The sequence below is a fragment of the Tenrec ecaudatus genome, chromosome 10, assembly GCF_050624435.1.
Source record: "Tenrec ecaudatus isolate mTenEca1 chromosome 10, mTenEca1.hap1, whole genome shotgun sequence".
NCBI lineage: Eukaryota > Metazoa > Chordata > Mammalia > Afrosoricida > Tenrecidae > Tenrec > Tenrec ecaudatus.
Genome location: NC_134539.1, coordinates 137,754,436 through 137,771,520, shown reverse-complemented (window position 1 = coordinate 137,771,520; position 17,085 = coordinate 137,754,436). Strand labels below are relative to the sequence as shown.

Sequence of the window (17,085 nt, the reverse complement as noted above, 5' to 3'; positions counted from 1 at the left end):
AGAACCCGTGTGCACACATACATGGAGTAAGCACACATGTATGTGTGCTGCTTCTGAAAAGGGGAAAAGGAAAAACGCCAGCTATGTGCTTTCGACCAAACCTCTTCCCCAGATGTGAGAGCCCCCCCCCCCCCGGTCTTGTGGGAGAGGAGCGCGGTCAAGATGGCCCCGTGGCTGCGCAGCACACCCCACAGATGGGGACGTGACTGCCACCTGGCTCTGGCTGGCGCTGCCTCTGATGCGCACAGCATGACGCCCAGGAAGGGCCAGGCGGATGAAGTGTTCTCTCTACCCCAGCTACCCAAGCTGGACCCCGACCTCGGTGGTGCCGCAAGGGCATGCTTCGCCGTCTCTCACGAGACCAGACTCGGGGCGCCACGCAAATGCCATCACAAGGGTATACAGACTCATGGACACAAATATCTCCGCTAGGGAGGTCAATTCAGTTGCCTTGATTTTAAAGGAGGGGGGAAAATGTCTAGTAGCTTTCGGTCACAAAAATATACCCACCAAATGCTTCCTCCTCAAGTACTGATGGCGAAGGATCAGTGGTTTAAACAGCAGCATCCACGGCACACACAGGAGCGCAACCACCACCAGGAAACACTGGAGTCCTTTCTGCACAGGAGGGATCGCACCAAAGTCCAGAGTCAGACACTTCCCAGTGCCGGGCACAGCCCCCTCCCACGCCTACGCCAAGAGTTTCACATTAGCCAATGAATAACAGTATCTCGTAATCTGAATAACAGTATCCAGTTTCTCAAAACAGTTACGAGGTAAGTGTGGCAAACCCAGGACCGGACTGATCAATAGTTTCATGTTAACCAATGAATAACAGTATCCAGTTTCTCAAAACAGTTCTGAGGTAAGTGTGGCAAACCCAGCTTTTGCGCCTGACTGATGTGTGGACAGGGAGTTACAATTCTCCCCCTATCGAGACACTGCAATGAGCGAGGACCCTGCCTAGCTCCGGAAGAGAGGGTGAGTTGAGATCTGAGCCGTATGGGCTGAAAACCAGATACTACAGAAAGGTTCCCCCGTCCCCAGGTCCCCCTAAGCTTTCTCAGGATCAGGGGCACCTCCAGCTTCCCAGCCTAGGGTAACTGTCTGATTCCGACTGCCCACCTCCGGGGCGACGCACCTGTCCAGAGTACAGCATCGTGTTCCCAGACTTGGGGTAGGAGAAGACGAACATGTTGATGAAGTGGATCAGGAGACTTGGGGCCTTCTCCGAGGTGTGGGCATCGTAGGCTGTCCATTTGTAGAAAATGAGGATGACCAAGTAGCCAAACAAGGAGGTTATGAAGATTATTTCAGGTATGAAACCAAAGTAGATATTCAGGGGCTTCTTGAAGTAGCTAAGAAAAGAGAGAGGGAGGGAAACATGTTAGGAGTAAACATCTGCAGAGCCATCCCTGCGACGACTGAGAGTGTTGGCTTTCTCACGCATGCACTTTTTCTACGCAGCCCGCCCAGTCCCGTCCTCACGTCTTTAAGGAACAGACACTAGGACGAACTATCACTGTTGACCCTGAATCGTCCCGGTTCACGCTCAACGAGGGAACGAACCTGGGAGTCCACAACGCTCTCACATGTAGGAAGGCATACTTCGATGTGAGCTTCACAGCAAAGAAAGAAAACAAAAAACCTAATTTTCTCTTCTCACTGACAACTGCTCAAACAGTTTCCAAAGAGCTTCACTACGGTTGTGAACTATTAAAGGTGGCCGTCAAGGTGCCGTGACGAAGCTGAGCTGTTGCCCGGGTGCCTCTAGCACGTGAAATGGAGTCCTGAATCCATCAGGACTCTCAAAGGCGCTACAGTTCCTCTGGGGAGAGGCCTGACCAGCACAAAGCACCCCGTGGAAAGAAATGGAGCCGCGTATGGATTGTGCTAAGAGTTGTATGAATCCCTAATAAAATGTTAAAAAAGAAAAAGAAATGGAGCAGCTCACACGTGATTGAAGAGGCTCAGGGTGACTCCAAACATCATGTGGAAAATGCCAAGGATGACGGACATCTTCATCTTGAAGGAGTTGAGGAAGGTCAGTTTATTGGTAGCAATGTTCCAAATCTGTTACGACACGGGAAAAGGTATTGAGAAGAAGTCTCAGTAGAAAACCGTGACTCGTCCTGTTGGAAAAAGCAGAGGAGCCAGCGCTGGTGGTATGGCATCTCTAACGTCTCAGAAACTCAAAGGGGCAGTTCTGCCTTGTCCTGCAGGGTCACTGCGAGTCAGAATCAGCTCGGCTGCAGGGAGTTTTAGTTGGGTTTTAGAAAGCTATTCTCTTATTATGGAAAGTTCCAAGCACACGTTAGAACAGTAAACCAAACAGGTATATACATCTGCCATTCAACTTCAGTGACGACCATCGCTTATCAGCTCATGGCCAAGTTCACGTCTTCATCGTACCCTCCACCCCTTCCCACTCCCACGAGCCTTCGATGCAAAGCCCAGATATCCTGTCACTTGTAAGTAGCTCAGTGTGGAGCTCTGAAAGGTGCTCTCGGTTTAAAATCATAATCTAAATATGGTCACACCCAAAGGTACAGACAACGATTCTTTAGCACCATGAATACACTCTCGGTATTCAGGTTTCCTTGTCTTGATGTTTAAAAAGTATCTGGAAAAGGATTCAAATCGGGGCCAGACATTGTGGACGCTGATCTAACTCTTGGCCTCCGACCCATAGGTTCCGTGTCCACTTCTCCTCCTCTTGGCTGGAGGGATGGGACTGCTCGTTTACCTTAAGATTCCCCAGGTGTGTGCTGCTCTGCTGACTGCCCCCGGAGGCCACTCGCCTCTCACTGGCCTGCAGCTGCATGCCTGTGATGTGTGCCTGACAGCTCGCTTGTCTTCCACTTGGTCCCCAGATTAATTTTCCTAAGTCACGAATCTAACCCGGACAATTCTCCTTGCCCAAACCTCCCTTGCTGCACCGTTGTCAACTTTAGGCTAAAGTGCATGGCTCAGCAGCCTGGTAAGCCAGCCCCTCCACAGCACAGCCAGGCGCTTCCTTTTGAAAGGTTCTCACCCGGGAGAACTCACCCTAGGTCACCTGGCAACTGGTGACGGGGTCTCCCCAGCCCCACCTAAGATTCAGTTCTACAACTCTAACATTTATACCTAAGTGTTCCACAGACACTGGAAACTCACTCTCTACCCTGGAGGCATCAAATGAGAGCTCAATTTAAAAATAAAAGGAAACTGGAGAACCGTATATACATGCAAGGGAATATTACCAACATCCAGCGCCAAGTTTAAAGATGTTTCCCATAGCCGGCACTACAGACAATGGGGATTTAATAAACTTAAACCCACCTATAAAAATGTCATTAAAATGCTCCGAGACTCAGTTTTCTTATCTGGGCGACGGAACTGCTTGGGAAGTCAATGAAATACGCCAAGGGCGAGGCCCAGTCGTGGCCTTGTGTCAGCAGTGTGGTAATATTAGCTACTCTCATAATTAAAACAACTAACCCTCTCCTTGAACAGTGGGCTCGAAGTTGACAATTGTGAGGATGGCACAGGGCGGGGCGCACTTCCCTGTCGCACACGGAGCTGCTGCCTTGGAGCCGAGTCGTGGCATCATCTAACACAACCGCCACCAACACACAACACGCAAAAGTTGAGGGCTGAGTGAATTCTCACTCGTTACAGGAAACCTTCGTCTTTCCAGCTCATAGTGATGGGGGTGACCCCTGGATTTAGGATCCCTACTGTCTAGTGCAGATTTTGAAAAAGTTCCCCCTTCTTTCTTAGTCCATAATACAAAAAATTTGATCATACCTTGTTGGCTTTGTTTTTATAACTTATCATCTGAGATAAGAATTTATAAAAACACAAGGATAAGAATAGAAATCTGCTATTTATAGGGAAAAAAGTTATTTCTGATCTGTTTTTTTTTCTTTTTCTTTCTTTTTTTTCTCTGATCTGTTTATAACATCTGGCTAAAAATAAAATCCCAAAGTATAAATAAACTATACACTGGGAATGAATCTTGGAAATAAGTCTTCCCAGAGTGAGTATTACGAACCACCTTAAATCTAGGCAGTGTAGGAGGAGGTGTTGACTCCTCAAAGCTCTGGAGCCTCTCAGGGCTTTGATGCATCCTGGACAAATCCACCTAGGTTTCCCAGAAAATATGTCACCCCGCAGCCAGACAGTTAGCTTCACTTTGTCGCTCTCATTGCAGAGTCAGCTAGCAGGTGTGGGGCTGCACATGGAGAGAAGACGTCCTCTTACTGGATCGATGCCAAACGGGTACGGTCCACCAAACACCCCCGGGATCGCTGGGTTCAGCTGCAGGACGGAGCTCCCTCGAAGCGTCTCCTCCCTGCCATTGTAGGAGAAAAGACGTGCTTATTTTTTCCTAAGAAAGGAAGCCACTGGGGTCCAGAAACTAAGCCCCAAATAAACTACTAAGGGCACTCGTCTCTTCAGTGAAAGCGGAGGGAAGAGCAGCCGAGGATGAGACGCAATCAGAGACGACAAAAAGAAACACAGCCAAGGAGCAGACTCTGGACATGGCTCTGTCATTTACAAAATAAGTGCTGGGCTCAGCTCACGGTCTCGGTGCTTCGAGTGTCCTGACCACATCACACAGCACGTCACAGGTTCTGAGTGCACGTTGCCAACTCTTTCTTTAAATAGCATTAGCTTTTCACTTGGCTTAAAAAAAAAAATCAAAGCTGGCTTGAGCAGCCACCTAAGGACCAACTATTGCCTCTCCCTGCCTGGAAGAAAGAAGAGTGAGGGAAAGCAAGGATACGAGGAAACCATTAGTCCAGTGGGCTAAGGGGCCATGCGAATATCAGTCTCCACAACCCTGCGGCCAGAGGGACTAGATGGTGCCCAGTTACTGCTACTCACTGCTCTGAAAGGGATCACATTAGAAGGTCCTGCAGAGACTGGGAGAAACATGTGGAACAAAACTAAAAAATCATTTAAAAATATAAATCCCAGGCCTGCTGGTGGAAGCGCCGAGCCCATGGCTCTCAGTGATCCTCCAGGTCTGGGTCTGAGCTCGGGCAGCAGCTCCCTCGGGATCAGAAACACGAGGGAGACACGCAGGCCCTAGGGAGTATCTATCACGTGAGGTCAGAAGGAGGCCCCTTACCCCAGGGGAGATTCGAAAGGAGCAGGGACAGAAACAGGGGCAGAGGGATGCTACATCGTCGGGACTGTAAGCAGTGACCGGAAACAAAGTGTCTATGGGAAGTGGATCTACTTCATAAACTTCCATCCAAGTCACAACAAAAAAACACGTTAAAGAAGAGAAAAAATAGATCAGCTGACCATGAGAGGACTCGATTTTGACTTTTAGCTTCTTTTGCAACTTACGTCCAATTAGATTTAGTGAACATCGGCCGGACGCTCCAGGATGACCCAAAGATATTAAGAGACTTGGAAAAGCAGTCATTGTAGATGAGGCCAGTGTAGATGGAGAACACACCCATCAGCAGAATAATGTAGCGGCCACTGAACACAGTGCTAAACATCTGGGGACCAGAAGGAAGAAGTCAGCACGGCCCTCGTGTCGCGGCACGGGCGTGGCCACAATCATTAGGACGCACTCATCCCGGCCTCTCACACCGCCTGACCCCGCGCTGGACCAGAGAGCTCGCAGTTCAGTTCAAAACGCAATGCTGACTGGAAATTCACCCCCCCAGCACACGGCCTCTTCCCCCTTAAGATGAGCGTCACTTCGCTTTTCTTAAATTCACGGGTCGACAGACTGTCAGTTTTCACAGTGCAGCCCAGGGCCAAGGAAACAAACATTACCTCATTCTCGTTCTTCTGAGAGAGAATCCGGCTCTCCCTTGCCACCATCCACACGGCGAAGAGGGTCATCAGGATGCCATGGCCAAAGTCTCCGAACATCACAGCGAACAGGAAGGGGAACGTGATGATGGTGTACGGGGCTGTGGAGAAGCACAGGAAGGAGAAAGACCAGGAGAGAAAACTGCAATGGTGCACGCCCCCGAGGACCACATTCCACTCCCTACTCTCAGATCAGGGGACAGCGAGCTCCCCCCGAGCTGCAGACAGGTGAGCCGGCAGGAGTCACCGTGCTGGTACGGGTCGGGTCTGCACAGCTCCCGGAGCACCGCCGAGGGAACCTCTTCCACGGAGAACCAGGCAACAGCGGCTGCATGTGTCTCCAGCTGGCCCTGGCCCTGGCCATGGCACGGCTGGCTGCAATGCCCCTCCCATCCCCTGGCACACCGGCCGGCTTTCCTCTTTTGTGCACCTGCACTTTGCAGCCGATAAAGCTCCTAGGGAGCGGGAGGGAGAAGGCCTACAACTCACAGCAGGGCGACTCCTGCAGGAAAGAAACCTCAGACTGCTGACGGACTAATCCACTGTGCACGCAGAGCAGAAATGGGCCTTGTGCCTACTGTGGGCAACTGCTCTGTTTTCTTGTCTACCTTGGAAGCCAGGGGGAAGGCCCTTCCAAAGGTCACACATCTTAGAAAAGACATGTTGCTTAAAGCAGCCACGGCAAAAGGGTCACCAGGGCAGAGCTTCTTCATCTGTGGGTCACGACGACCTCATTTAGGTCATTGTGGAACTGAATGTGGGGGGGGGGGGTGGCTCGAAAAACATGCCAAGAGTAAAAGGCTCCTGAATGCACAAACCACCAAAATGAATCCCAAATCAAGCACTCATGAATCCGAAGTGCTTCTGCCAGCACTTTGCTTGGGCAAGAAGGGGCCGTGAACAGACGAAGAAAGGATCAGACCTTTACAGCTGTGAGGACATGGGGACCAGCCCCATCCGATGGAGCCCCTCCCACCTCCTCCCAGCCCTCCCAGAGACCAGCCTCCCTGCCTGTGTCAAAACAGGCGCCTCTTGACAGACAGGGACTGCGTTCAGGTCTCCAGTTCGAAGCTGACTGTCCGTCTACAGCGAGGCCTTCAGCGGGATGGCAACGCCAAACCCCTGCAGAGGAGAGCGTGGCGCTTTACCTGGATTGATCTCTCGGTACGTCCCAATCCCGTAGGCGTCTACGATGTTCTGGAAGCCACAGGTGAACTTGTTGGTTTTGTTGTAGGTGGGAGGGGTCTGGGTTGTCTGCATCCTGTTCAAAATGGAGGGCACGGTGGAGCCGCTGTGTTCCTGGGGGGAGGGGGGGCAGTCACACACAGGTCAGAGTGAGGCTGTCCTTCGGGCCGGGGTGCTGGCTGCACCGCGGTGTGAGCAGGTTTATCAGCGCACCCCAAACTGGACACCTGGGGCACGTCCCCTTTCTCTGACACGACTGATCTCTGCAGAACAAACTGCAAAAGGGAAACTGGAGGCTCTGATCCCCAGACCTTGGGGAAAGGAGGATGAGGCATATAGTCTATGCCGGAAGATTTAAATTCCCAGGCAGAAGGCCTTTACTGTGAAAAAACCAACCAACCAAAGAAAAGGGAACGGAAGAAAGGCCCAGTGAACCTGGAGATGCCTCGCGCCCTCCTTTCATTGAGAAAACACAGAATATTCTCTGCCTCTGCTCCTTCCCCACCCACCAACTCCGCGTCCTTTGTGGACTGGCCCAGTGAGGTGCAGACAAGCCAGTGTCCCGCTGGGAACTGACAGGAGGTAGCGGGGACCCACGCGCCTCTCTGTGGGGGGAGAGAACCGGAGTCTGCTCTGCAGAGATGTGCCGCCTGGGCAAGCTGAGCAGGCAGCCCTGTGTAGGGCCACGGTGACATGGGAAAGACTCTCCAGCAATGGGCGGGCGGGTTCATCACCAGACCCAAAGGTCTTCTGCCCGCCATGCCAGCTCTTGACAGTACAGATCTTCTTCTCTGGTGGACTGTTTCATTCCTTACAAGTTCTCCTCTGGCTCACTCAGTCCTCTTCTCTCTCTTGGCTGGCTCTCCCCCGGGGCTTTCTTAGTCTCCTCCTCAGGTCTCCTCCCTTCCACGCTCATGACTCCCCTTCTATCCTTCTGACCACCTGTCCCACTACCTGCTCAGCATTGCCCGGGGGACGTCGTCCAGCAGCCCGATGTGATGGAGAGTGTGTCCTGCTCAACATGACCTTCCGTGCTGTGGGGTTACACAATTTCGGGTCTACTAGGTAAATAAAGTCTAGGGCTGGAGTCTAGCCCGTCAGGCAGGTCACAGCCTGATGATGTCTTCTTGTGGGCGTGGCCTTCTCATAAGGAGGGTCCTGGGGACCTCCCCTCCCCCTCTGCTTCACCTTCCTGCTGGAGAGCCACTCAGAGACCTGCCAGAGACACCGCCATGGGATCCACAGGACTCTGCCCCCGCCGGCCTGTGCTCTCCCTGCATTCGGCACCACTGCGATTGGCTGCGTGAGTCTGAAGAGGGATTGATGGACTAGTATCGGACGTGTGGGCTTGATCTGGACTGGGCCAGGATTTCCTGATATAAAATGACTTCTTGACAGAAAGCGCTCTCTTACACATACATAAATGTCACTGGGTTTGCTTCTCTAGTCAACCCGGCCTAACACACCTGCCTGGTCACTCAGCTTTGATGCCTCAGAAAACCAGTGTTTGAATGTGTCTGCACCTGGCTTGGAACCAAGCACACCTGTTGAGTCTGCCCTCAGAATAACTAACTGGTCCGCTGTCCCTGCCCCACGCCCCCACCCCCTCCCACACACTGACCATCAAATCCCACCCTCAGGGCCCTAGGGTTTAGTCCACTTCTACATAGCCTAATTTCCCCAGTCCAATCGACAGATGTGAACCAAAAGATTACTCCATTGCCACTTCTCCTTTACCATGCCTCTTCACTGCCTACTAACTTCCAAGAGACAAATTTCACGTGGAGTAAAATTTCCTCTTATCTGTTATTTTAAAACTCCCACAAATAGGTTCCAATCTACCCGAGTCAGATTCACCTCCCACTCTTTCAGAACCCATGGCAATCCCTGCTCCTGCTCATTCACCCAGAGTGGCCCTGAACATTCTGCCTCTGTCCAGATGGTTCCGAGCCACTGCCCACAAACATCCTGCCCATTCTTCAAAGTCCTGCATGTGTATCACCTTCTTGTTGAAGTCTTTTCTGATCATTCTGGTTGGAAAAGCTCTCTCTCGACACACACACACACACACACACACACACACACACACACAGCACCCTTAGCACAAATCATCTTGCACTTTGGGCATGTCAGTCTCTAGGATACTTGAGGAAAGTAGTCTAATAGCTGAAAGCGTGAATTGGGAAATGCATATTCTGGCCATGAAATATCTTCACTTGATCTTAGCTGAAAGGCTGAGAAGCGATCGTCATGAAATATCATGTAGAATCATGGGACGACAACCAAGTCATCTCACTTCTGAACTGCAGCGTCCATGTTTGTAAGGTTAGTTCTCTAGGGCTCTGCACTGGGCGTGTCGCCAGGACAGGAGGCGGAGATGTTAAAGAACTGTGAGAGGCCAGCTGCCACCGAGACGAGAGTGATTACTGTCGATGAGAGCCTTTCCTCCGGGCCACACAAGCCTGCTAGCTGCGAAGGACTTACCGTGCCCCTCCTCAGTGCAAACTGGATGGAGTCCAGGTCGGTAACTGGGCACCACACTTCCGCGATCAGGCACTTCTGGGTCACATCGATGTTGCACAGGTTCAGAGTGTGGTAGATGGCCTTCATCTTCCGGACCTTGATGAACCAGACCCGGACGTTCTTAGCAGCAGCCTGCAGAACCCTCTGGCGGTGATCCTCCGTTTGGTTCAGGACCTTTAGGGAGAGAAAAGAACAAGGGAGGGAGCTTCCGGCACTGGTCTGAGTCCTTGGGACGCGGATGGCAAACAGGCAGTCTTCTGAGAGAGGGCGCCGTGTGCCATGTTGCCTCCGTGGGTGGAGACATGCTCTCACCGTGCCCCGATGCTGGCTTAGGGTCAGGGTTTGTGGATTGCCAGCTCCTGGCCCTGTGGTGCTTGGCTTTTTGAGACTAAGTCACAGTTTTCCTCTTTTGAACAGAATGCTTCCTCATCCAGATCCCAAAGAACTGGAGAACCAGTTATTAATATTGGTGGTCATTCATCTTCAAGCTGAAGATAAACCTATGAAATGGCTCCTAGCTTTTCTTTCTACAGTCAGTCTTACCACCGACCTAGAGGACGCGGCAGAGCAAAGGTCGGCCATTGCCTTCCACTTGGTGGGTTTCCACAGGGAGCCTGAGTCAGCATCAGGGGATGGTGGGAGAGAGGCAGCGGTGGATGCCACTGTCTGCCCAGGCCATGCTGAGAGGTAGGAGCCACTGGGGCCAAGAGGTGGGGATTTAGGTTGTCTCCTACTACTGCCGTCATGGGGCAGGTAAGGCTTTCCACCTCTGAATATTTCTCAGGGCCAAAAAGGTCCACTTTGATCCTTCGGAGACTGGGAGAGTCTATTTTCCTTAGAGGGATGATATGCTGCAGACTAGGGGTTAAGGAAGAGGCGGACACCTCACATCCCACATGGTCTTTACGGCTGACTGAGGTTTCCCGGCTCCTGCTGAGAAGGAGCTGGGTAAGCAACCCACCAACCACATTCCTGCACGAGTCTCTCTCTGGGAAGAGGAAGGCACTGAAATACACTTGCCCATTTAATCACACGTCTTCACTTCACTTAGCACCACGGAGATGCCCAAGAAAGGCGGGGAATGAGGGGCGGGCAGTGGCCACAGCCCCAGGTGATGTGTTGCGTCCTTTGGGAATGAGGGTGCACATCTCCCCTCGCTCCACACAGCCGAGTGTCTCACAATTGCATCATGCGCTGTTTGCTTCCTCTTTGACTCCTCAGTGGCTCTTTTAAAAGTTTCCATTGATAAAACTGGACTTAACAAGAGTCAAATTCTGGTCACGTATCCTGACTATCACATGCTTTTAAATCCACCCGTAAATATGGGAGATCAGGGGGCCCTTTGACGCGATATACTAACTCGGTGTCCCACCGACCAGCAGATCTCTAAGATCTCGCCTCCACTGGTGAACCCAAAGCATGTAGCTCAAGGAGACAGCCATTGGTTAGGAGGACGGATTATGTACGGTGGGGGCCAGAGGGAGAATGTTTCTTCAACATTTAGAAAGAATTGGTTTTAATGGTCATTTGGGTGAAAGTCTACATTGCAAATGAGTTTCCCGTTCCACAGCTCAGGCACACTCTGTTCGGGGACATGAACTGCCAGCCCTTCAAGGTAACAGCACTCTTCCCCCTTCGTCCCTGGGTGGCCCGGCTCAGTGTGCACACCTGCCCTGCCCCGTCCTGCCTTCTGACCTCGGTTGAGGGGCAAATGCTGCCCTCCTGGGCTCCTGTGGTTGAGGGTTCTGGGGAGGACGCTCCTGACACGAGTTACTGTGTGCTCTGGTGGCCTGCCACGTCAGTGGAGAGGTGATCAACAAGAAGTGGGTTCAGTCTGAGGTGAAGGATGTCAAAGGCCCGCCTGTCGCTACCAGATTAGTCCGTCTCATCTTTTTTAGGGTTTTGAATTTTGTTCTACATTTCTCTCCCGCTGGGATCCCAATCAGAGAGATTGGTAATGGTCGCCGGGCACTAGCTAGCTCTTCTTTCTGGTTTCAGGCTGAGAGGTGATGGGCATGCCTCGGGCAGTTTTCATCGTGCTAGAAGGAACGGTCTTTGGGGTTTAGGACGGCTACTAAAGCTCGGACATGAATTCTCTCCCCAGAGAACCAAGTCCCCACCTGCCCCCCTTTCCTTCCATGGACGTAGAAAGCATGGCTCCTCCCTCAGGGCCCTCCCTCCCTTGCATGCCGTTGGGGAAAATGTAACACGGGAGCCACAGCAGGTTTAGGACAGACCGTGTAGTGGAGACCTCAGGTGACCAGTAGGAATGTGTACAAGAGAAGAATGGGCTCTGTGTGTGATTCTGTTTTTCTTAGCTTAGCACACTGATCATTTTCATGACAAGACACATCGCAGGCTCATGAGAGGAGGGGCATTGGACACTCAAGGCCTTCCTGCCTCAGTTGAAGATGACCAATGCTATTTCTACAGGCATGCCCAGCTTCCAGGGGGATGTGTCACCCACGGACATGCAGTGGTGGGGAGCCCGTGCGGCACCTGTGCCTGATACACAAACTAAGGGCGTGTCGAGCAAGCACGGGGTTCTCCCAGCGCTTGATTTCACAAGAACAGACTCCCTCCAGCCCTCTGGGTACCATTTGGAGATCATCAATCCTGGTGTTCACTCCCGAAGCCATTTCCTTCCTCTCCTGCGGCGTCTCAGGGCAGGGGTAGAGTGAGGCTCGGAACCTGGAACGGGCAGACACGGCCTGAGGAACACGGGCGTTTCTTAACCATCCAGTTTCAACAATCTCTAACTTGCTCCGAGGGCGAACACAGGGAACGCTTAGACCGACTTGCCCATCGACAATTAACGTAGAGAAAGGGACCTGACCACAGACATTTGATCTATCTGCACCTTCTCCGTAGCTGTTGAGGTCCCTTGGGATTACACACGAAGCAAACCAACATTTTAACAAAGTCAAGCCCAGGGTAAGTCATCACCTGCGGTATGGAAGGCAAGCATGTGGGGTACGGTGCGGCCTCAGGATTCATCAAGAACCCAGCACTCACCACACTGTGCCGGGGGTGGAGACTCAGCACAACAGGGTGCCTACACACCCAAACCGTGGCTTTTAATGATTTCCCGCAGGGAAAGGGAAGTCTAGTTCTGATAATACAGGCATGCCTGGCATACGGTCCATTCAGACAGTGCCCATAGGAGGCCAATCTCCACGATCATTTGGGCAATCTCCACGATCATTTGATTTTGTTTTTCCATTAATTCTCTGAAGCCGCCCGCATCATACATACATCTGAGGTCCGTTTCTGCAAGCAGGGGCCAGCCCCTGGTGGCCGGCCTACCCTGGTCCAGGCTGTCCCTGCCTTTGGGTGCCTGAGGCAGAGCCCTCGGCAGGCTCTCCAGCACCCTGCGTCCTGGCCCATCGCCACCTCAGCAATGTCTGACTTGGGAGACGGGGGCACCTTCCCAGGCTCTGACTCGGAATTGGGCTAGGAGGTATTTCTCCAAACCTGACCTTCCAGAATGGCTCAGATCCAACAACCCCTCCTCTGCCTGGCCCTGGGCGGGCACTGAGGTTGTGTGTGTGTGTGGTGGGGGAGCGGGGGGGATGAGGGGGTTGTGTAGCAGGCCTAAGGGTCTGACAGGGACGAGGGCTGGAGGGCTGCCTCCTTCCCCAAGGCCTCCGGAAGGGGTGCACACCTGAGACCCCTACTGTCATCATCTCAGGGTGGAAGCCTTTCGGCGTAAAGGGCTGCAGACCCTGGCTCCAAGCTCTGGTTCCAGCCCCACCACTGCGACCGAAGGGGGGAGGGGCACGAGCACCGTGGGTCGGGAGCACACCTTCCCGGGAGCACGGTGCCGTGGAAAAGGACACTTTCTTGGAGATGAGCGGAGCCACGGGGAGCTGCAGCTGCCCAGGACCAGGCCCACAGCGCCACACATGCAGCGCGACCTCGGATGTTACAGGATTTGGACGCTGTGAGAAAGATGTTCTCACAAGGTCTAAGTTACATCTTATTTCGTAGAACATGGCTTGGATGTTAAGGGACTTGCAAGTGAACTTCTGAAGATGAACCTGGGGCCCTAGGTGCTAGTTTTAAGTGGCCCGATGACTGCCAAAAGACACAGCGGGCCTGTTGGTGTACGCTAACAGGGGTGGCTCCTCGCTGTTTTGTTCCCTGGGAGATCCAGGTTCCGGGCGTGGGGCGCCCTCACGAGCAGAGGCGGGTGTCTCTTACCCTTCGCAGATTTTCTTGACTCGGTTCTTCAGTTGGTCGCCTTGGAAGAAAATGATGAACACGGACTTGTGCACGTAGTCACCCTAAGCCCCAGACCACAGAGCAAGGCTTCAGACCTCTCGATCCACAGGGCACCCTCGTAAGAACTTACTGTTTGGTGATACGGGCACAGAGCGGTCCTTCTGCGACAGGGTAACTCCGTCCTGTGCCCACAACCCCACTCCACACTGCTAAGAACTTTTGTTCTGTGATCGTTCCATCACGGAACGTTTCGGCGCACCTGGGGTCTTGACGCCGTGCTGGGGACAGAAGTCAGGGAGCTGTCTAGAGAGCTGGTATTGCTTTCAAAATGAGCGACGTGTGAACAGAGCTTTAGGAGGAAGCGAGGGACCGGGAGTGGAAAGTGTTAATGGCGTTTCAGCAGTCTTACGACCCTGGGCAGCCGCTGGGGGAGTGGGGCTTTCCAGACTCCTTTCCTGAGAGAGGACAGCTGGCACCATCGGCCTGAGGAAGCCCCCCATCGGCAGGACTGCAGGCCGTGGCGTGTTCACTCTCCCACTCGGGACAGCGAGCCCAGGCCACACGGCCCGGTCACTGCTAGCCGCATGGCTCTCCGCTGGGGAGTGGCTCAGAGGGACCGCTGTGACCACTGAGAACAGAGAAACCACCTCGGGCTTGGAACTCAGGTTAATACCCAGGGGCGGTCAAAACGTGGCAGTGCACGTGACAAGCGTTTCTAGTCCTCCAAATCAGGATCGCCCACACTCACGTGGGTTCTTATTATCAACTCGGCCCATTATGTCAAACGCCAAGTGGCTAAGCTCCCTCCTTTCCAGAGCACTGGGTGGGGAAATGGTTCTTTTGTCTTGCCCCGTGCATATTTTAAAAACAGGTTTCCAGGCTTTGCAACAAACCAGTACACGAAAAATCTAACCAACTAAAATGTCATCAACCTAAACCAGGATCACAGTTTGGGAAATTTCCCTTTGTTCTTGCTCTGATTTCCATGAAGGACTAACTGTCTGCACTAGGATGAGAAAGAATCCACAGTCCTTGCGCTGTCTGTCTCTGTGGCGGGTCCAGATTGAATGAGGGATGACATAGCCCCCCCAAAAAAGACTGTCTCTGAGTCCCAAATCAACCACAACAATAAAAGCTAAGATTTAAAATTGTTGGGGTGGGGGGTATATTTCCAATCAAACTGAAAACTTCAGATAAAACTCAAAAATGTCTACGTGAAATGCTTTGAAAATGATTAGGGCAAAGAATGTACGGATGTGCTTTATACGATTGATGTATGTATATGTATGGATTGTGATAAGAGTTGTATGAGCCCCTAATAAAATGTTTTTTAAAAATGTCTATGTATATGTCATGCACACATGCAATGTATAAATACGATAGAAGCCAGGGAAAGGGGGACGTCCTTCCCGTTCTGATCCAAGTAGGGACAAACCTAAGGGCTCGGCTCAGCTCTGTGTGTGTGTGTGGGGGGGGGGGGGTGAGTGGGTGTGTGGGTGGGTAGGGGGTCGGATGAGGGGGCACCAATGCCGAGTGACGCCAGGGGGTGCCCTTTCCTTGTCTTACAGTCACGGGGTCCTCCAGAGGGTTCTCGATTTCAGCCTGGCGCAGGAACACGTTGCCCCGGCACACCCGCCACAGCATGCGCTCAAACGTAGGGATGCGCTCCCGGCTGATCACCCCGGCCACGAAGCTGTGGGGAGAAGAGCCGATTGGGAACTCACTCGATGCCACAGCAGGAGTCGGTGGCTTTCAGGAGACAAAGGCGGGAGGAGCAACAGGAGAGATGGAGAGCACAAGGCTCTGGGCCATGGTGTCTAAGGGGCTACCAGAGCCTCACTCACGGCCTCACTCCTGGACCCAGGAGCGGGCGGACAGACAACTGCGGAACTGAATGCAAGCTGACCGAGAACATTGGAGGGGGCAGGGGGGACCACCCGGGCGACAGTCAATGACTATAAGATTCTGGTACCACGTTTCCACCAAGATTCATCATTATTTTAATGAAACATCCCCGAAGTTAGCTGTAACAACAAATGTATTTTTGGCAAGCCCATCTTAGGTGCATCAATATACTTGCAAGGCTAAAACTCGGTGCTCATCTGCCGTTTGAACCTTCTGGTGAGCTCCGGTCAGAGCTGCCCTCATTCCTCAACCACGCGGGGTGCATCGAACCCGTGGTCTGGTCTGCACGGTCTGCAAATGCGCGGTGTTGTCGTCCGTGATTCTGCCCGTTTTGGGGGTGTGGCAGCTATGATCTCACGCTAGTCATGTTTTGTGAACTTAAATCAGTGACCTAGTTTTCAGAACGAAGGGAAGGGCCGAATCAAAGGCTTCCATCTAGTCGCGGCTAATGTCGCGTAACCACTATTATTCACGGAAGCCAGCACACAAGGCTTCACGAAATCCCCTCTTAGTCGTCATGTCGTGTTTAGCGGCTCACGACTACATGTACCACACTATTATTCTACGTTTAAGGTTGAGCATAAACATTACTACAGATTCTACACGGAAAGTAAAGAAGAGACAACAGAGTAATCGGCAAGACGGAGCTCAAGCACTGGCCCGTGGGTGGTGTGTGTGTGTGTGTGTGTGTGTGTGTGTGTGTGTGTGTGTGTGTGAGAGACACCATGAGTTAGGGTCATTGCAGGGGAGGGGAAAGACTGCCACGCTGGTGACAAGAACCCAGGTGACACAACTGACTTGGAAACACCTCTCTGCAAGCTCAGAGTACAGTGCATCGGTCAGCAAGTGGACTGGCAGCCTCTCGTGAATGCTGAGCAAGCAGCACCGGGTGGGGCAGGGCTGCCGCGGGACTTACCCAAGCCTCAGAGGTGTGCCTCTGCCCAGCTCACTTGGCTCCAAGAGGGATGAGGACTCTTCCAACAGGTCTGGATCCGCCATCTGCTGATGATGCAATTCAGCCTGAATTCACAAATCAATTAATATCTAATGAAAATAGTTAGTGGCATGCAGGGAACGAGGAACCAGGAGATAAGTTCAGAAAATAAAGATGAAAAACAAAGAAAGAACGAAACGAAACAAACACCAAAAGAGAAGACAGTCCCACGCAAAGAAGATAAGAATAAGGGAGGAAAACAAGAAACAAACCAGGTAAGAAAGCATACATGGCCCCAGTAAAGCACCTGGGAGATGGTTGTAGAAATAAAGGATGAAGAAAAACATGAAGTCATGGTGGCATGTATAAATCTGTTACTAGGTGGAAACCATCTATCCCATCCATCCCCTGGACGAGCGGCGACAGTGTCAGGACCTAGCTGGGCCTGTGAACACGAAGCTCAAGCTCCGTCCCCTGTGAGTGGAAACCAG

At 52.3% G+C, this 17,085-nt stretch overlaps 1 protein-coding gene across 5 annotated transcripts in view; it reads right to left on the bottom strand.

The window, feature by feature from the left end:
• ATP6V0A1 (ATPase H+ transporting V0 subunit a1) overlaps positions 1-17,085 on the bottom strand; it is a 56,229-nt gene that overhangs the window by 14,347 nt on the left and 24,797 nt on the right. For 3 of the 5 annotated variants that reach the window (XM_075561849.1, XM_075561850.1, XM_075561851.1), the window contains exons 6-17: positions 16,577-16,680; positions 15,322-15,448; positions 13,735-13,817; positions 12,129-12,222; positions 9,493-9,705; positions 6,972-7,122; positions 5,785-5,924; positions 5,344-5,501; positions 4,246-4,336; positions 1,955-2,073; positions 1,142-1,358; positions 511-618 (exon numbers count right to left, since the gene is read on the bottom strand). In XM_075561849.1, coding sequence (XP_075417964.1) covers positions 511-618; positions 1,142-1,358; positions 1,955-2,073; positions 4,246-4,336; positions 5,344-5,501; positions 5,785-5,924; positions 6,972-7,122; positions 9,493-9,705; positions 12,129-12,222; positions 13,735-13,817; positions 15,322-15,448; positions 16,577-16,680 — 1,605 coding nt within the window. The remainder of the gene's footprint in view (positions 1-510; positions 619-1,141; positions 1,359-1,954; positions 2,074-4,245; positions 4,337-5,343; positions 5,502-5,784; positions 5,925-6,971; positions 7,123-9,492; positions 9,706-12,128; positions 12,223-13,734; positions 13,818-15,321; positions 15,449-16,576; positions 16,681-17,085) is intronic. The other 2 variants (XM_075561852.1, XM_075561853.1) reach the window with 2 other exon arrangements.